At 39.6% G+C, this 21,120-nt stretch overlaps 1 protein-coding gene across 7 annotated transcripts in view; it reads right to left on the bottom strand.

The window, feature by feature from the left end:
• FRY (FRY microtubule binding protein) overlaps window positions 1-21,120 on the bottom strand; it is a 425,215-nt gene that overhangs the window by 94,957 nt on the left and 309,138 nt on the right. For all 7 annotated transcript variants that reach the window (XM_079902875.1, XM_079902874.1, XM_079902876.1 and 4 more), the window contains 11 exons: window positions 16,636-16,894; window positions 15,035-15,217; window positions 12,420-12,506; window positions 9,943-10,202; window positions 9,350-9,539; window positions 8,615-8,739; window positions 6,383-6,440; window positions 4,957-5,048; window positions 4,498-4,670; window positions 3,043-3,203; window positions 1,340-1,450 (listed from right to left, as the gene is read on the bottom strand). In XM_079902875.1, coding sequence (XP_079759001.1) covers window positions 1,340-1,450; window positions 3,043-3,203; window positions 4,498-4,670; window positions 4,957-5,048; window positions 6,383-6,440; window positions 8,615-8,739; window positions 9,350-9,539; window positions 9,943-10,202; window positions 12,420-12,506; window positions 15,035-15,217; window positions 16,636-16,894 — 1,699 coding nt within the window. The remainder of the gene's footprint in view (window positions 1-1,339; window positions 1,451-3,042; window positions 3,204-4,497; window positions 4,671-4,956; window positions 5,049-6,382; window positions 6,441-8,614; window positions 8,740-9,349; window positions 9,540-9,942; window positions 10,203-12,419; window positions 12,507-15,034; window positions 15,218-16,635; window positions 16,895-21,120) is intronic.

Genomic DNA, 21,120 nt, shown 5'->3' with positions numbered 1-21,120 from the left:
CATTAGTTTCTCTTATGAATGAATGTAGAATTTTGTTAATGCTTTTTCTGCATCTACTGAAATGATCAGATGATATTTCCTTCTTGCGACTTTAATATAATATACAAATGAATTGAACGACATTTGAATATTAAACCAATCTTGTAGTTCTTGAATAATCCCAACTTGATCATGATGAATCATCTTTTTAATATATCACTGAATTCAATTTTCTAATATTTTGTTTAAAGTTTCTGTATCTATGTTCATGAATGAATTTGCCTTTTAACTGTCTTTCTTGTTAAATTCTTGTCAGGTTTTAGTATGCGGGTCTCATAAAACATGTCGAGATATGTTTCCTCTTCATCTGTTTTCTCTTTGAGGATTTGCATTAAATCAATGCAATCTGTTCCTTAAATGTTGAATTAATCCATAAAGCCATCTGGTCCTAAAGTTTTCTTTGTGGGAAGACCTTCAATTATAGATTAATTTTCTTTTTTACTTGTATGACTTCTGATTTTCTTTTCTTCTTGTGCTGTGTTTTTCTAGGAATTTGTCTATTTTATCTAAATTTTGAACTTTATTGGCACAAAGATGTTCATATGTTCTACTTATTTTTAATATCTGTAGCATCTGTAGTGATGTCCCCTTACATTTCTGAGGTTGGTGATATACACCTTATCTCTCTTAATCAGACTTGCCATGGATATACTAATTTTATTAGTCTTTTAACAAATTCAACTTTTGGTTTAAATGATCATTTCCAGTAATTTTTTCTCTTTAATTAGTTTCTGTTCTTATCTCTATTATTTCTTCAATGTACTTTGAGTTTGATACGCTATTCTTTTTCTAACTTCTTGAAATGGATGCATAGGTCATCAGCCTTTTTTCTTTCCAATATATGCATTTAAGGCCATATTCTAAGCAAGGTTTTATTTAAAACCCACAAGTTTAGTGTGTAGTGGTTTCATTATTCTTCATTTAAAAATATTTTTCACTTTGTATTTTTATTTATTCTTTGACTCATTGGTTATCTGGAAGAGCATTTCTTAATTATCTTCTTTATTACTGATTATTGGTTTAATGCCATTGTGATCAAAGAACAGAGCCTGTATCTTTCAATCATCTGAACTTTGTGGAGACTTGCCTTATAGCCTAGTCTATAGTCAATTTTGGTAAATGTTACTGTGTTTTTTATCCTGATGCATCATAGTGTAATGTGAACAACACATAAGCCTACAGTTCTGTGGCTGATGTGTGAAGAGACTGTGCTGTGAACGATGCTTAGACAGGTCAGTAACCCAACTGAGGCAGGGTAACCAAGACATTTAAAAACAATGTATTTTTGGCTAGTACTTACTCGTAAATCTTGACAAGCCAGAATGTTGTCAAGCCACTTATACAGGTAGCCATCTGGGGAAAGGCCCACATTGTCAAACACTGGGCCACAGCACAACACTGCTGACATTGCCTGATGACAAAACAGAACACAACCTGGGATGACTGAATGGTACACAACTGACTTTAAAACACATACTACTAGATTTATAAATGATGAGGGTCTTTTTTTAAAAAAAAATGTATTTATTTATTTATTTATTTTTATTTTTGGCTGCGTTGGGTCGTTGCTGCTGCGCGCAGGGCCTCTTTAGCCGTGGCAAGCGGGGGCCACCCTTCACTGCGGTGCACTGGCCTCACACTGCAGTGGCCTCTGCTGCTAAGGAACATGAGCTCCAGGCACGTGGGCCTCAGCAGTTGTGGCACGTGGGCTCGGTAGTTGTGGCTTGCAGGCTCTAGAGCACAGGCTCAGCAGCTGTGGCACAGGGGCCCAGCTGCTCCGCAGCATGTGGGATCTTCCCGGACCAGGGCTTGAACCCCTGTCCCCTGCATTGGCAGAAGGACTCTCAACCACTGCGCCACCAGGGAAGTCCCGATGAGGGTCTTTTAAAGCAGTTAGTTCCACAAGATTTTAAAGTATTCCTTAGTAGATTCAATAAAAAATACCAGATTCCCAATTTTGTCTCTTTTTATAAGAGTTAAAACCCATAAATTGAACTTTGTAGACATGTAATTTTATAAATCTTTATAATGAAAGGCTGAGATATTCAAAACAAAATGACCATTTCACAGAACTTAAAATAAACTTACCATCAGCGACTTCAAGTGAATGAATTCTGCTTATGATAAATGTGGCTTTTCAAATTTTGTTTTGATGACAAATATTTAACTAATATACTGAACCAACAAACTTGACAAATACTTGACTGATACACTATGAAACCATAAATTACTAGATTACATCTTCCTTTAAACCATGAAACTAAAGCAAACTATGTAGAAATAAATAATTGTGATTCTTAATCAAAGATAAAGAAAATGAAGAATATGAACTTTAGTTCCTTTGAGGTGGGGAGAAAGCAAGAGAAGGGAAGATCTTGATTCACTTTGTAATCCGTAGGTCCAAATGATTATCAGGGCCATGGCTTATATTAGCTCCATAGAGTCAAAAGTCAACGTGACAGTTAGCAACTCCTGGTGTATATGACTGAGACAATATACAGTTAGTTTTCTAAAGGAAATTAAGCTGTAAGGAATAATGGTTCTGAAAATGTTGAACAGTCCTAGTAGTGTAGAAACTTATTTCTGGGAGTCTTTAGGAAGGGAGGAGACTAAAAAGGGAATATATATATTTTAAGCTGGAAATTAACTGGCAAGGCAGTTACTTAAAGGGTAAATGAGCAAAAACTATGGTTTTCATATAGTAGAAACCTTAGATAAAAGTGGGATCTTGGAAAAGTTTGGCATTTTGAAATTGTGAACACAATCGGAATATTTACATGTTTATACATAGCTATCTATTTTGTTTATGTATGGATATTTTAGAATTTATAGAGTAAGCTTATGTATTTATATACGTGTATGTATTTGGTTTTTTTTGCATATGTGCTTATATTTTATCATGTCATATTATATTATTTATTTTAATCGTATTTAAGGCATGGTTGTTTAAGGAAAGAGACCATCAATCTGACAAAAGTCATTCATGAGGCAAAGGTGACCTACCTTCAATGCACAATACTGGTATCTTGTAATCTGATGATTTCTATCACTGTAACGATCCAGAGGAGTGAACATAATGCTGAAGGGTCCTGCCCACTGGCTGAATAAGATGAAAAGATGGTGCCTCAGGCTTTGCTGGGGGAAGAGAAATCTTCGGTGGTGAACTAGAGAGAAAACAGAGCTAAGAGTCTACTGACGGAAAAATACAGTGAATACAGTTTACGTTGCGATTAGGCATGATCCTTAAGTTTTGGGGAAAGGAGTAATTTCGTTTTCTAACTCAAGTTTTCTTTACATCATGAAATATGTATTTAAAAAGTCAAGCTTAATTTTCGTTCCTCTCCTCATGTTTCAGTCAACAGCACCTTGTCTCAGAGCAGAAAGCAGAGATAGAAGATGGACTCACAGACCCTGTTTTCTAAGCATTATCTAGAGAAACTGCAACACCTTCCACTCGGCTGCTGGTTACACATAAAACGTTCTCTTGACTGCTGCTGCGTCTTTAGGAAGAACTGTGAAACACAACGGATAGACTGTCTACCTCAAACAAACATTCTTTAACTGAAGAAGGCAAATCTTTTTTTTTTTTTTGCAATACGCGGGCCTCTCACTGCTGTGGCCTCTCCCGTTGCGGAGCACAGGCTCCGGACGCGCAGGCTCAGCGGCCATGGCTCACGGGCCCAGCCGCTCCGCGGCACGTGGGATCTTCCCAGACCGGGGCACGAACCCGTGTCCCCTGCGTCGGCAGGCGGACTCTCAACCACTGCGCCACCGGGGAAGCCCAAGAAGGCAAATCTTAATTTAGGGTCATCAAAAATGAGGAGGATTGGTAAGAATGTTTTACAACATCATAATGTTAAATCATAATGAAAAAGTAGAAACAGATGAGCTGCAGCTTTTTGTAATTATGTCAAAACATGTTAATTCCAGCAATTAATTTTTATACCAAACTGACCAGCTATTTTTATTCTCTGTGCTTCTATTATATGAAAATGTTTCAGACCCATTTGTTCTATGAAAAAAATCCCAATAATATAATTTCTTAAGCTATATAGAATTCTATATATAATGTGTTGACTGGATAGAGTTGAGAGCAGGAATATTGCTGAGATTATATGTTCACAGATTAGCACCGTGAGAATGAAAAAATAGAGCCTTTGTGAACTTTCCCTCTGGATTACTTCCTTTCTATGGAAATCATACAGGTTCATTTTCAGGTGGGAACCAAAACAAAGAACAGAAATAATGACGAGCACAAAGCCAAAGTTAATTTCTATTGTTGCCCTTCCAGCTCTGTGCTGCATGCCCACGATCTGTTCCAAGGATTTCCAAACAAATAAACGATCCCATCCCAGACCTGCAAGCAGGTCAGCAGGTTTAAAGAGGAAAGCACGGTAACGAGGAACACAAATGATATTTCAAGCACAAAAGGTAATTTGCAGTGATGCATCACTGTACCTGGAACGCGCTGAATCAAGTTGGCAACCATGGCACTAAAATGTGCCCGGATATCTTTAAGAATTTCCACTTCTTTATCATTTTCAGCTTCTAGGAGCATGCGGGTCAGGTCCACGTATTCTAAGAACAAAGCTCCAAGGGCTAAAGTATCCCGTTCTAAGGCTCCGTTGGTGCTGGAATAAAAGGAAATTAAACTTGTAGATGATTAGTCTTGATGTCAAAGCAGTGCATCATGCTTCATGGAAAATAAGATTCACTGTTAGAACTCGCACACTCAATTTGTCCTTGACGTATATGGAGTGTAAACAGAATATGAAAAAAAACAAGGTTTTTTGGACTTTTCTAAGTAAAAGTTAAAGGTAATATATTAAAAAAAAAAAAAAAGACAGAACGAAAAAAAGAGAGGCAAAGACATCAGTTTGGTGAGGAGAGACCAACTCAGTAGAATTTCCACCCTACCTGTCACTTATTACGCCAGCATCAGCCAGAAGTTCAAAAATTCGAAGTAGCTGTAGCCTTAACAAGTCTCGCCGTTCTCGGCGTTTTTTGTTCTGTGCAGAAAGAGGTAATACCACTTATAAACATGGGCACGATAAAGGAAGATGTCATCTAGTCATTTTCAATTTTCTAAACACAAAGGACAAAAAGTATTTTTCTTTCTTCCTAATCCTTAGAGAAAATGCTTGCTATCACAGGTTATGAGAGAAACAGATCACAAGTGGGCCAATAAATATCTGTAAGTTGGAAATGTTGAGAGTCAAGAAGTCTCATTTCCTAGAGGCCTCCAGCAGCTGCTGAAAAACTAAAGCATCAGGAAGAAGTGGCAAAGGACAGTGGACGCTAACAGTCCCACCAGTTCTGGTCACAGAGGTAACACTGTTCTTACTTAAATTGCCAAACTTCTGCTACTTCTTGTATCTTATCTACTACATGGGAAGCCTCTTTTTTAGTCTTATTCTATTTTATTTAATTTTTTATCCTGCTACATTCTAAGTTTATCCTTTTCAGAGTTCACTTCAGGGAAGATAATGTTGAGGAAAGTGCTTTATATACCAGATGAAACAAATAATGTTCTTGGCTATTCAACCCCTTATAAAAAAAAGCAAACTAACTACAACCCCCAATTCAATCTTAACTCAAACCTCTTACAAAAGAATATAATATCTTAACATACATATGACTATTTAGGTTGCTCTTCTTTCGTAAGTTTAGGACTTAAAATCTTTTAAAATCGGAAACAGATTATACTAAATACTCAAATATCAAAAATTAATGAAAATAACAAAAGTTAAAATAGTAAGATTCATTGTTAAAAGCATGTTGGTGAATAGTTGAAAGGTACATTTCTACCTCAACATGTCTTTTCTGTCTGAGAAATACACACATTTTATCTAATTTGATATAAATAAAACACTCAAAAATGAAAAAAAACACAACATGTTGGTATGTTTGTATTCTTTAGGGGAAACTATTGGGTATGGTTTAAATTCACACTACTGTCCAAATAAACCAAGGCATTAATTATTATTTTTAATAGATCTTTATTTATTTTAATAGATCTTTATTGCTTCACAACACTGTTAGTTTCTGTTGTACAACAAAGTGAATCAGCCACATGCATACACATGTCCCCATATCCCCTCCCTCTTGAGCCTCCTCCCACCCTCCCTATCCCACCCCTCTAGGTCATCGCAAAGCACCGAGCTGATCTCCCTGTGCCATGCGGCCGCTTCCCACTAGCTAGCTATTTTACATTCGGTAGTGTATATATGTCGATGCTACTCTCACTTCGCCCCAGCTTCGCCCTCCCACCCCATGTCCTCAAATCCATTTTCTATGTCTTTATTCCTGCCAAGGCATTAATTATATAAATTCAAAATCTTACCTCTGGTCTTCGTTCCAGAGCCTCTTTCATTAATGGATGAAGTTCTTCCACCAATTCTCTATGAATGAAAAAGGTGAGCATTTAGACTTCATCATTGTTGACACCAAATTTGTTACAAAATATAGCCATTCAATCCCAAATCATCTGCTTTTTAAACTTCGCTTCTGACATCAAAATCTCCTCTGGCCTTTCCATTTCTGTATCATGTGGTGAAATGGAAACTGCCGTTGGCTTTTACTTTGTATTATCTTAACTCCAGTGCTACGTATATAATCTGCGCTCAATACATATTTGTTGACTTGATTTTGATTTAATGTTCTGGAGAGTCTATAGCAAAAATCCCTACCTGAGCAACTAAAACCAACAATAGTTTGGAAGTGCTTACTAAATTGAAAGCACTTTGCCACAGGCTGAGGCACTGAAGAGAAATAAAATTGATTGCCTAAACAGAAGAAATTTTCAGTCTAATTAGGGCAAAAGAAACAGGTGTAATAACTATGGCACTACCTTTGGGATCTGTGCTCAGAGGACTGTTGATTTTAAAATAAAGTCTTTTTGGAATTTCAGAGATAAATTCCTTTATTTGAGCTACATGATAAATGCAACTACTTTAATGGTGAGGTTCTCATCAAAACCTTTTCTCTTGTGTAGTAAAACTAAAAAATGTTTATCAGGTTAATACGCCTGATATTACATGTATATACTTCATCTGTCCCCATTTTCTCCAATTCTCAGCTTTATAGCTGGTAATCTAACCAGCTGTCATCTTTAGGAACTGACTTCTGAATTGCTTTGTCAAAACAGACAAAATTAGGAGATCTAGCCTGTGGCTAGGTATTTCGTCTATAGTCTGCTCCATGTCTGAAAATCTTGTATTTTCTGGTAGAATATTTTGTGCTATTAGACATCACCCTCCAGGGAAATCCAAGGACACGAAGGCAAAAACTCTATGGCATTCTGTACTGAAGAACAGAAATCCTGTATTCCATTCCAGACTTCTCCAACACAGATGCTAGAATTTCTTCAAAAAATGGAAATAACGCTAATGGTCTCCTTCATCTAATAGCAATCATTTATCAAATATTTACGTGCATTTTTACATTTAATCCTCTTGATACATCTATAAGATAGAGTCTATAATTATACCATTTTTTTAAATTACAGAGATACACTTTATTTTTATTATGACAATTTTACAGGTGACGGAACCGAGTCCCAGGGACAGTGTTTTCCACACCCATGTGGCCAGTAAGTTGTGTAACCTTACTTGCTCCTAGGAGTACTCAGAAGGTAAGATATGCAAAAGAGCCTTAGGTTCTTTGGGAAAGACATTAGGTAATTCCAGGAATTATTTTTTTTATCTTCTTGTAGTATTTCTGTATGATGCTTTGTCTTAATTAATTAATCAGTGAAAACACTGGTTAACTGGCACTCAAGCAGTCAGAACTCACAATTGCTTTTTTTAAGGATAAAATTTGACTCTATACTGTAACAGATCTTTTTTAGTTGCTTCTAAAATGTCTCACTAATCTTTATTTTTCAGATAGGGTTTCTCACAGGTGCTTGGAGCTTTCCCTTTTCTGTGTATAGGAAAAACTAAGATTTTCTTTGTCTTTATAGGTTTTCGTTGCTAGATAAAATCATCAGAGGCAGCCTGAAATAAAATTTTATGATGACTCTTTGAAAAGGCTTTGACACTGCCTCAGATGGAATGGTTATTTGATTAAAGGTGTGAAATGAGTAAGGAATCCAGAAAGTGAGACATAATGGTTCTCTTAAGGCAGATACAGCAACTTATAGAAAGACCAGCAAGCGTGACACATAACAGACACCCCTGAAAGTGTTCTGTCCATGTTTAACCTTTGAGAGTCTGTTGTATAAGTGGCTGATGAGCAGACACTCATTATTTTGACGTTAGAGCCTCTGAACAGTCTGGCTAGCTGGGGATTGACACGGAATTATCTTCATTTATGGTTATCTAAAACAAAGCTTGCAAGTGAGAGAAAATCTGAGATGTAAAATCAAAGTTGCAACGTCTAAAAGTTAAATTCGAGGCAGTTGCAGGGAATGCTTGTCACGCGCATGTCAACCAACGAGGACACAAAGGGAATTGTGCAAAGCCTGCAGACCTCCAGACACATGCCAAACACGAACTCAAACTTGAGTTAGAAGCAGGAACTACGAGAGCAGCAGTATACAGGAGTTTAGAACAACTCATTAAGACTACCGTACCTGAAAACAAGGGAATTTGTCCTTCCAAATCCTAAAACTAAGGACTCTGTGATCTCAATGCCCTCTAGTCTCATCAAAGGCACCAACTGCTTTAACAGAACTCCCACCGATGGGGTGCCTATGGCCTGAAACAAGTTGTTAAAAGTGAAAAAGAGGTAACATGATAACTGATGCGTCTTTTAATCAAACGATGATTCCATTATAACAGTTTTAAAGTACTGAACCACATCCCAAGGCACTGCCATCATTTCAGGAAAAAAAAAAAACACATAAATTTTAAAACAGCACAATGAATGCATTTTTTACCTGGGACACAAATTCTAAAGAACATTCGTATTATAAGAGTCTTTTTTTTTTTTTAAATACTTAAATCCACAAAACCATCTTTAACAAGATAAGTTAATCAAGACACGGTTTAAAGGTGAACACTCGTGAGGAGTGAGAGAAACGTGGTCTGTAGGACATGAACCAAACCTCAGGGCGCTAATAAACATAAGTCACTCTACGACCTTAGGCAAGTTTCTTAACTTCCCTTTATTTTCAGTTCCCCGCTTGTCAGGGAGGAATAATAAATTATTCACACAAACGCTCAATGGAATTTAGAAATGTGTAGGATGAAAATCTGATCCCATATATTCCAGATGGCAGGCACAGTGCAATTCACACTGTGAAATCTAGACAAACAAGCTAAAAAAAAACCTTACAGAATAATTCTTCTGAAGCATGTCATGTCACCTTGTTATCGTAGCTCACGGTACCATCAGGGGTAGTCGCCATTATTTCTGGAGTGGAAGCTCGTAAGTGTCCCGGGCTCATAATACTGGGTTTTGCGACTCCAAAACAAAGAATAAGGTAATTTCTCCACAATGTAACATAGCTGTCTCCGCTGCCGGCAGTGCTGGTTTTCTTGGCATTAATTGGGCTGCTACAAATACGAAGTCAAAAACAAGAGTGAAACTAAGTTCCGGATTTTAGGTATCACTTATTAAATAAAGATCCTGGGAAGCGCTCCAACTGAGTTGAACGATTGTCTGTCAAGGACTGTCTGTCTGGACAGGGAATGTCTCTATTGGATGGAAAGCTGAATAGAACTTTTCACCGGTAAGGCGCTGAGATTCTATACTCAGACAATCATAATGATTATTAAGGGAGGAAAAAAAATTAGCTCTAGACAAGAACTTTTAACCTGTATTTACTCAATGTGAAGACTTCTGTAGTAAGATGGTCAGAAACTAGAGAATTATATCCCGATCTCACATATAAAACAAAAATGTAAGAGGGCAAATGGTGAAACAAACAAAACAGAGGGAAGCGTAGGGGTCCCTTACTTCGGGTCCACCAGAGGCATCACGGACTGCAGCCGCGTGAAGGCGTAGGGCCAGGCGTAGCTGAGGGCAGTGGGGCAGTGCTTGGGCAAGTTCTCCTGCCGGAGAAAGCTGAAGAGGCAGAGGACCCAGGGGTCTTTGACAGACTGAGCGAAAATCCAGACGTGGGAAGGGCTCTTCACATCGTAATGGCTGTTGACCAGGACGGCGTTCCACTCCACCAGCCACTGTAGGTCCACGCTGTGGGTCAGGGGTAAGGTCGCCTGCAGGTGCAAGAAGCAGGTGATGAATCGGTGCTGAACGGCAAGCTCCACGTCCTCGACCTGCCTCAGCCCAATGTCCCTTCCTCCACGACGCTTTTCCCATCCACCTCTGCAATGGGTCCAGCTCGGAAACTGAAGCACCCTACCCACACCTCCCACGCCGGACCTGGGTTTGTGGTCACGGCCATTCCTATGGGAGACCGCAGGCAGCGGAAGTGCAGAGTTTAAGGGCAGGGGTCAATGTCGCACAGCCCCACACACTAGTACCCAGGAGCTGCCCACTAAATACTTGTCGAACAAATATACAACATGAGCTAGTTTGAACTTGACCATGGATTTGCCAACTTAAAATTCTGAAAAGTTATTAATCTCTGAGATTCCTAAGTGTGTTATTATCCCTGTAATTAGTGTTTTTTCTTAAAGCCATGATCTTGTTTACCTTTACTTGGACCGAAATACCTTCTCTCCCTGGCTTAGGGAGATGGCTAAGTGCAATCTCTTTTAGGAAGGGTATTTTACTAATGATTTTTGAGGTAAGATACCTACTTATTCTTGTCCTATGATATCAAGCCAAAATAATACATTCTAAAACCTTTGGAAAGATATCTATATCCATATTTAATCTATATTATATAGAGACATATATTTATATATTGATACCACATAATGCCTTATATTTCATTCTCTTTTAAGTCCAGAGTATCAAAGCTGAGGGAAGACCAAGTTTCAAATAATCTAGCTGTCGTACGTGGAGAGAAAATCGCTGTTACGTTTGTCAGGCATTTAAAGTGACCCATTTTATCTGCTGGGTCTCTGAGTTCCCATGCGCCAGAGTGCTGCACCTGGGGCCTCCATGGTTAATGGGCTGAAGAGGCGCAGCTTCAGCTGCAGAGCCAGAGACTTAAGGCTCCGACACTGGCTCTGCCCAAAGCCCCTGACATAGGAACATTTCTGAACACCTCAGAGTCTCTGTCTGCTTAATATATGACTTGGAAATTATAATGCTGATCGCACTTAATCTTTAAGTGGATGACATGAGATAAGGGATGTCAAAACCTGGCACAAAGCAGGCGCTACTTCCCCCCACGCCTCTTCTCCCCCTTCAGTGCATCTTCCTACGTGCAGTACTGCTGATCTGGTTACCCAGGCTCAAGATTCAGACTCTGATAAACACAGAACAAAATCACAGGAACAGAACATAATCTGCAGGGAAACAAGATATGTATATAAAACAATTACGCCTGACTCTTCCATTCAGTGTCAAAACAATCTGAATTTCTAAAAGAAGAGGTAGAGGTATGCACTATCACTGTGAAGGTCTGCACTGCTTGGCTAACAGTTTTAGCAATTATCATTAATATTCCAACCATAAGCAAGAACAGGGTTGCTAAAAATAGGGATCTGTGTTCACTCTCGGTTAGAAAAGGTCATTAAAAAGCTCACACATGCCTTTAGGTTTTATATTTATTTATAGCTTTGTCAAATATGTTTATATTCATTTATAGTTATTTGATCAGAATATACGAGGCGCATCGGCAATGTGGATTCTGCAGATGTGCCCTGCCTCTCTTCGGCTACTTAGCTAAAATCAATCCAAGTCCCATAACTGTGCTTTACTAATTAAAAAAAAAAAATCAGGTAATTAAAATCGGTTTCAATTTTCCTTCTACTTCACCAGAAATTGAAAGCTGCCAATATGCTCTTCAAAACAAAGAATGTATTTGTGTAGCAGATAAACCTCTACGAGATTCAGAGTCCAGAGAGGGTCAAGTCCAGGCCCTGAGACTCTGTGTGACTACAGCCCTGCCCCTTAATGTTTTTGAGTTTCAATACCTATGAGGGTCAAAATAGATACTAAATGTGAAAGCACCTTGTAAACTGTAAAACAACACATAAATATAGGTTATATAGCATTAAGTGTAATAAATAAAGCAAATTAATTTTCTGAAAGAATCCTGAGCAATTCTTGAAATTGCAATTTGCAAAACTTTATCTATCTTCCTCAGACTCAAATTTTGATTTAAATTTATCTGAAGGTCTCCTGAGCTAGTATTTGAAAAGCTAGTCTTGTTTCCCTAAGGACTTTTGTTTTGGTTTATTAACCTGACATACAATCCCAGAATTCTTCCATATCATTTTTCTTTGTGTCTCTTTTCCAGCCAGGCCCAGAGCTTATACTTAAGAACTATCAACCATCGGGATCAAACGTGTACTTACTGAATCCGAAGCTGCTACGTGAATAAAACTTTCGAGAATGGAAGAACTTAGCTGGTCCATGACATCAATCATAGGCCTGTCATCGTCCTGTACATAAAGGAGACGATTACTCTCCATGGGAAAACGAATCCTTCCACCCTCTCCACCGCCTTTGTCCAGCATGTGAAGCATAACAGCTTGCAAGGTAGTGATAAGGGTTTTCTCACAGAAAAGTGAGTGCCACGGTGGTGAAAGGTAGTGGGTAAAACTCCCTATGATTCTGAGTTTAGTCTGACAAGTTTCAGCGGAAGATAATTAGAGCTCTAGTTTGACACTGTACTGAAAAGACACGTACCTGAATTTCAAAAACTCATGCACATACAGTTATTTAGACTGGAATCTAAATCTCAGCATCACACATTATTCACTAAAGTGTTCACGTTGTCATTAATTTTAGAAAATGGAAAAGCCATGAAAATGCTACTTACTCAAGTCACTGATCTGCTAAAATAACTGGTAAATTGTTGACTGTGATTGCATTTCAGTCCCAAAGAAACTGCACAGGAGACTGACCACACACTCTCTGTAGTATCTATGTTGTGCACAGCTATTTGGTAAAAGAAGCAAATTGGAAAAAAGCACAGGAGAGAGTATCTTACAGGAAATTCTCCTACATGATAGTGCGTATATACATGAACATGTGTGTTTGCCATCCTTTATCATAGAAAGGCTCAGAAATATGAAATTATTTACTTAGCAGCCTTATAGGAAAGCTTCGGAATGTCCTTATTCATGTACGAATGAGAATGGTTTCAAAAAGGTTGTGGCTGAAAAAAAACCAAACAACAAAAAACCAAGCTTGTAGATACAGAGACCGGATTGGTTGGTTCCCAGAGGCGGGGGGGAGGGGTGGCAAAATGGGTAAAGGAATCAAAAGGTATAAACTTCCAGGTATAAAATAAATACGTCATGCAGATGTAATGCACAGCATGGCGACTACAGTGAACAAGACTATCGCATATTTGAAAGCTGCTAAGAGAGTAGATCTTAAAAGATCTCATCACAAGAAAAAAAAATCCTGTAGCTGTGAATGGTGATGGATATTAACTACTTATCGTGGTGAACATTTCACAATATGTACAACTATGGAATCATTATATTGTACACTTGAAACTAATAATGTTGTATGTCAATTATACCTCAATAAAAAAAATTACACACACAAAAACGCTGTGGCTGGTCAAAGAAAGCACCGTATGAGAAATATTCTTAACACAGTCGGCTGGAATAGCAGTTAAGAACCTGGGCTGAAGAGGCATGTATATCTGGTTTTCAATTCTAGCTCTACCACATCCTAGTTGTTGATTTTGGGTAAGGCATTTAAGGCCCCTAAACCTCAGTCTCAGAATCTGCACTATGGGGAAAATAACAGTACCGATTCTTAAGTTATTGTGAGGGTTCAGTGAGATAATATGTATAAAGCACAGCTCACTGCCTGACATATACATGGTAATTATTATTATCGCTATTTCATAATTAGAGACTTAATGGAGGTTTATCAAAATGCAGCATGTCCTAGAGATCCATTTACCAGATCCCAGAGATGTCCTAAAATACATCAGAAAGCTTGCTGCAGAAATGTGAACAGAAACGATTGGGATACATTCGAAAATATTTTGTGAAGACACTGATCGTTTTAAGGATCATGAAACCAAGATTAGTGACTTAAAACAAGAAAACAGAAAGTAGTATTTTTCTAAAGAAGTATGTCACATAAAAAGCTGGTCCTTCTTTCATCAACTTGTGGAGAGAGTTTGGCCACCTGTGCCGACAGGCAATGAAACTTAACATCTAAACAAGGGTGTACAGCCCTTGACCGAGTGCAGGAGAATAACTGGAGTCAGTCATGGTTATTAGACAGCTTACTTCTCCCATCTCAAGTGGACATATTTTCTTGTGATGCCATTTTTCTACCACTATTGAGATTAAACAATTTTCAGTAAGCCAGACTGTTTGGTACCTTGCTCTTTTTAAATGGGATGCATGGTTTTCTCAAGTTCATTCTCTAATATAAATGAAATATCTTCTTAATTCTATGTACGTTGAACATTATGAAAGAAAGTGATCTATAAATGAAGCCTAAGGTTCACTTCTTCACAAAGCACCACCTCTTAGAGAATCAGGAATAGTCTATTCTCGTGCCCTCAGAATATATGACTTAGCTCTTGTAGGTCCAGAGTACGATTTCATAATTAAAAACCCACCCTGGGCTTCCCTGGTTGCGCAGTGGTTGGGGGTCCGCCTGCCGATGCAGGGGACACGGGTTCGTGCCCCGGTCCGGGAAGATCCCACATGCCGCGGAGCAGCTGGGCTCGTGAGCCATGGCTGCTGAGCCTGCGCGTCCGGAGCCTGTGCTCCGCAACGGGAGAGGCCACAACAGTGAGAGGCCCGCGTACCACAAAAAACAAAACCAAACAAAACCAAACAAAAAAAACCCACCCTGAATCAAAAATTATTTGTTGACATCATGGAACATGAAAGTACATAAAATAGTAATGCATTCTTTACAGTTTTTAACCTAAACTTTGAAACTGTTGAAAGATATGAATTGGAAAATTCAGAAAAATAATCCATACCTCAGGCTGACCCAGGGCGATGAATAAAGCTCGAATTTCCTTGAGTATTAAAACAGACAGTTTGCGTGTGGCCACCTGGAAACTGCAGAGTAAAACCAGAGCAAAGCCTTCCACGGCATGGAGCACACTGCAGTGGGGACCTCGCTCCGAATGGATTCGGTGGCTGGAGCCATTGGCAATGAGCTATTGTGCAATAAGAACAACATTCTATGTTCAGAAAAACAACAGTGGAAGAAGCAGCCACTCTTCTATGTACATCTTCTGGCATGTTTGACCTTGTAATACTAAAATAAATTATACCAGCTTAGAACCACACATGTCTGTGAATTCATTATTATTCATGAAATATCATAGATCCCTTTTTATTTTCAGACCAACTGTCACTTTGGAATACCATCAGCCCTCTGTTACCTCTGATAAGGAATAACTTTTCAAAGGTTATTAGCAGGAATAAAAACAAAACTGCTTCCATCCATACCATTTGAGATGACACTGTATATTTAATTAAAGTGTCCTAATTTGGCTTTACTTAAATTCTCTATAGAGAATTCTCTATTTTAGTTACTACTAAATTGAATTTTCAAACATTGATTTGCTAATCAGACTTCTTTTCATGTTAGATTTTAATCCGGGTTTTGCATGTTAATGAGATGGGTTACGAAAGTTCCCAAACCAAATAAGTCTCAAACAAAAGCACGCCAGACAACAGGGCAGATTCCACCTCCATTTCAGCCTCCCTTTTTCAAGCATAGGTAATCCTTGTTTTCCTCCCTGTCATCTTTTGGCAAGTGTAGGACACAAGGAAGGAGCAATGCCCTGAAGCTCATCTCTGACCTTAGCCCATCTGGGACCCTAAATGCTATCATACTTCCCAAGCCTCGACATTCCTCAGACCCTCAGCTAAGCTCTTCTCCAGCCAGACCCCTTTTCTGTCTGCTCATTGCCAACACCAAGTCACACAGCCCTGGTTCTCATTTGACAACACTCCTCCTCAACCTGCTCTTCAACATGGCATCATTAATTTTTACCATTCAGGACTGAGGCAGGAGAGAATAAAGAAACCACAAGACTTCTTTCTTCTCTGGCTATTGGAGAAAGCAACCAATCTGTTGCTGACTAGGGGGAAAACACTGGTGGGCAGCTAACTTTTATATATCCATATCCAACTCTATATCCATATTCATATCTATATCCATATCTGCTCTAGAGTCATATCCAAATCTAGATACACATCCACATCCAGCTCTAGATCCACTTCCAGCTTTATGTCCACATCCATATCTAGATCCACATTCATCCCCAGCTCTATATCTCTTCCCTATGGCCATTTGCTCTTACAAGCGGATTTATAATCATACTTCTCTGAAAAAAACATCCTTTTCTGCTCCGTAAATGGCCTTGCTAATGTTACTAAATCTAACCTGAGGTGGCACATGATGCCCTGAATTTCTTGGCCACGGTTTAAGCAGATGGAAAAACTTAGGGCCATCACTAGGGAGCAAGTTCCTAGGTAGCTGAAAGTAAGAACCACAAGGTTCTCTGGGCTGCAACCTACTTGTGACTTAAAGAATATAAATTAGTGGGCAAAGGGTGAAAATCACCTCTGAATTTCTGATCTTGTTGGCTTGTTCGTAGACTTTTCCTTGAGTTTGTATGACCAGTTTCCACTGGGTGAGGAGCTGCAGCAGTAACTTGAGGGACGAATCAAGGAGTGTGTGATGCATGTCATTCACTTCCCGGAGCAGGAAGTTGGTAAAGCCAAACAGGACATCTTCCCTCCAGTCTGAGAAGTCAACAAGTAAACCCTGAAGAGAATTTTGCGCAATATGTCGCAGTTCATCGTCCATGTGAATAGAGAGCCTGTGAGATGAATAAAGACAATGAAGTCATTTACTTTATCGGTTTTTCTTCTATATCTGTAAAGGAACATATCTAAGGCCAGAGCCTTTTACTGTATCTGAAAAATGGGTCACTCTCCCCTAATATATTATTATAATTTTCACTCAGCTCCCCTAATGTTAACACCTTATATAACCATGGTACGTGATCAAAACTGAGAAGTTAACATCGGTACAATGCTATTAACTAAAATACAGATTTTATTCAGATTTCACCAGTGTTCCATCAATGTCCTTCCTGTTTCGGAATGCAATCCGAGATACCATGTTGCACTTAGCTGTACGTGAATTCTTTTTAATACATTACTGCCTACAGAACAAATTAGTATCAAACCTTACCACTTTTAAGGATGGTCCTGGAGAAACTAAGGGACTCATCCAGAAGTTCAGTGAAAATGAGTAATTAAAAGTTAGGCCAGTTGTCCTCAATTGGTTTGGCCCCCACGAAGGGAGTTTTGGTAACGTCTACAAACATTATTGGTTGTCACAACTTGGAGTGTGCTCCTGGTATCTATGTAGTAGGTAGAAGCCAGGGATGCCGTTAAACATCCTACAATGCACACGACAACTCCTACGACAAAGAATTCTCTGACCTAAAATGCTGACTGTGGCAAAGTTGGGAAATCCTGAGTTTGTCAACTGAAACAATATCAGTGTATTTATGGTTTAAGCCAGAACATCATAATAATATTATTAAATAAATCTCAACATGGGTATGGAGCGTTTATAGTTAACATCATGCTTTATAGATTCATTCATTCACTTATTTAATAAACAAATGCTTTTGAGGTCCTCCTAAGATTCAAGCCCTCCTAAGATTCAGGATATGGAGTACGGTATGGCTGTGTTTACTGGGTAGGGTGTTAGCAAGAGCGAGGTATGAGACAGTCCTGGAGAGAGAGCAGGAGTGGCTCGCTGGAGGGTCTGTGGGCCACCCAAGGAGGCAACACAGCAGGAAGAGGTTAAGTGTGAGTGCTCTGGGATCAGAATGCCTGATCATGCATTAGCTATGTGACCTCATGCCAGTTACTTAACCTCTCTAAGCCTCAGAGCCTCATTTGGAACATGGGGGTAATAGCTGTACTTGTATCTCATAAACCTGTTGTGAGGTTCATTGAGATGATCTATGAACAGCGTTTAGTACCACACGGAGCATGCAGTAAGCACTCAGTACAGGTTAGCTCTTACTATGAGAAGAAAATGAACCGTATTCAGAAAGTTACAGGGGAAGTAACATGATTAGATTCACATCTGAGAAAAGAAAGTTAGGCAGGAACATGCAGGCTGCCTTGGAGGAGTCACAAGACTGAGGGCAGAGACCGGCTGGGAGGTCATTGCAGTGACTCAGGCACCGAGTGGCGGGGGCCTGACCCAAGGCAGAGACGTAGTAAAGAAGGGAGAGATGGAGAGCAAAGCTACCCAGGAGACAGAATCTCCAGCACTCAGCAGCCTGGAATTGTTCAGTGTCAAAGAAGAACCTGGCCAAGTCAACAGGGGCCCCAATTAAACAGGATGAAGCATCTTCAACCAACAGAAAAAGAAACTGCGAACCGGAGTGGTTAAGGGATTTCCTCAAAGTCCAGGATTCCAACCCAGGACTTCTCATCTTTAATCCAAAGTTTTCTCCATAAAACAGGTCTGATACACTTACATATTTTTGAACAGACAGTATTTCAAAAACTGAATACTGAATACCCTTCTTATTCTCTAGAGTATAAAATACACTAATTGGTCCAAATTTGACAATATAAACCAGAAAAAAGCTCATTAATGAGCAGATATATACCAAGTCAGGGAAGATATATTTTCTGTTCCAAAAGCAAGTTAAGCTCTACAAAACTGCTGAGAAGGAAGAGCTGAGCTAATTCTTCAGGGCAGACTTGCTATTAAGTCTATAGTTGTTAAGTAGGTCATAGTTGCTGAAATAACACACAGAGGTCTTTAACCTGGGCTTCTAGTTAAGGACTAAGGAAGGAATTTACAAATTTTCTTTGTATTTTAATCAGCAGCTCCATTTTTTTTTTTCAAAAAATTTTATGTAGAACTCTAGTATATAGTACAACCGAGTTGTGGGACTTCCCTGGTGGCGCAGTGGTTAGGAATCCGCCTGCCAATGCAGGGGACAGGGGTTCGAGCCCTGATCCTGGACGATCCCACATGCCGCGGAGCAACTGAGCTCGTGTGCCTAGAGCCCGTGCTCCGCAACAAGAGAAGCCACCGCAATGAAGCCCGCACACTGCAACAAAGAGTAGCCCCCACTCGCCGCAACTAGAGAAAGCCTGCACGCAGCAACGAAGACCCAACACGGCCATAAGTAAATAAATAAATTTATTTATTTATTAAAAAGAAAAAACCGAGTTGTTCTGGTTGAAGGTGGGTAAAGGACCTGAAGCCCCCCATGTGACAGGAAACATTCCTTCAATCTACAAGCAGCTTCCAGTCACCTTTGCAGCCCATGGTTTGAAAACACTAATTTATGGAAAACACTTGAGGTCATGATTCCATCTTAAGTTTATTGTTCCAATTTATTACATTTCTACCTGTCCTGAATGTCTTAGAGAATAAGCTTCTGCAGATGATGAACCACCTTTTAAGGACAGGAACAGGAGGCACTCAGCAAATGTTAACTGGTGGTAATGGTACTGTTCATTGTTACGGGTTGTATCTCCTCCCAAATTCACATGTTGAAATCCAAACACTCAGCACCTGAGAATATTACACTATTTGGATACAAGGTCATTGCAGATGCAATTAGCTAAATTAGGATGAGGTCATGCTGGAGTCGGGCAAAATCCATATGGCTGGTGTCCTTATAAGAAGGGGAGATTTGGAGACACACACACGCAGGGAGAACACCATGTAAAGATAAAGGCAGAGGTTAGGGTGATGCTTGTATGAACCAAGGAAGGCCAAACTATGCCAGAAACCCCCAGAAGCTCGGAGAGAGGCAGAAAATAGATTCTCTCTCACAGCCTCAGAAGGAAGCAACCCTGATGACTTCTAGCCTGTGGAACTGTGAGACAACTTCTGTTATTTAAGCCACCCAGTTTGCGCTATTTTATTACACACATGAAACTAGGCAAGCACATACCTTTAGGGTCAAAAGTCAAAATAAAGACCATGCCACGGTCTATTTAGATGAAGCTTTTAAAGAAGGGCCAATACTTCCAGATTTCCAATGAGATTCATTCTACTCTTCGTCTAACTTTGGCATCATTCGCAATTTGCAATCTGGAGGCTGCCTTAACTTTAAACCAACAGTGCAGGATCATTTTAAGGACTCTGAGACCCCAAAGCGGTGCAGCTCTTGCTATTTTTGGTGACCACTCCTCTTGAAATCATGGTATTCACATGCCTCACCAGTGAGAACACTCAAAAATATTCCTGGAGTACGAAGAGACAGGACCAGGGAGGGGAGGGAGCTTTGGGAATAAAAGGCCCAGTTGATAATAAACGTGGAATATTTGTGGAAGAAAAAGGTCCAGTGTCACAGAACTGAGATGGAGTGAAAATAACGTATCAAGGCAAGTCTGAGTGGCAACAGGCGAGGGAGAAGGAGAAGAAGTTGCGAGAAGAGCCAGAGCCCCGCCCCTGTGTCATTCCTCAGAGAGTCTAAGTAGGGAGCTGCCTATCAGATACTGCTGCCGTTTCTTCCACCCAGATCTTCCTCATTTTTACTTTTGTTAGATTTTAACCAGATAATCACAGATCATCTTGTGAGGCGCATGGGATTTAACATTATAAAACAGAAAACAGGAAAAAGAATTTTAGTTAACGAAAAAGGAAAAGAAGATTCAGTTAAAGGAGAAAGATGCTCAGCCATCCTGAGGATGCAGGATGTGCAGGGAAGCTGCGTGATGCTGGCCGACCTATTTACAGTCTCACGATGCCTGCTGGTCCAGCGAGCAAGGAGTGGCTGAGGAGAGGACATCCCCCAAACTCCTGCAGGGTCATCCCATTGAGAAGCCAGAAAAGAAAGGACAGGTTCTTGCCTGTGAACAACTGCGATGACAATAAACAACAGTCCTGTGACAGTCTGGTGGCAGCAATTCAAAGAGAAGAGAGACGTTCAGAGAAGGCAGCTCAGGAAGTCTGACTAGGTTGGGGGACCCGAAGAAAAATTTCTAAGACGCTGATCTGGTTTCCAGGAGCTTAAAATGGGGTCACGAGTATATGGTTACACACAAA

The sequence above is a fragment of the Stenella coeruleoalba genome (genome assembly GCF_951394435.1).
Source record: "Stenella coeruleoalba genome assembly, chromosome: 18".
In the NCBI taxonomy this organism is placed as follows: domain Eukaryota; kingdom Metazoa; phylum Chordata; class Mammalia; order Artiodactyla; family Delphinidae; genus Stenella; species Stenella coeruleoalba.
The sequence above is the reverse complement of the archived record's forward strand: the minus strand, read 5'-3'. Positions and strand labels throughout refer to the sequence as shown.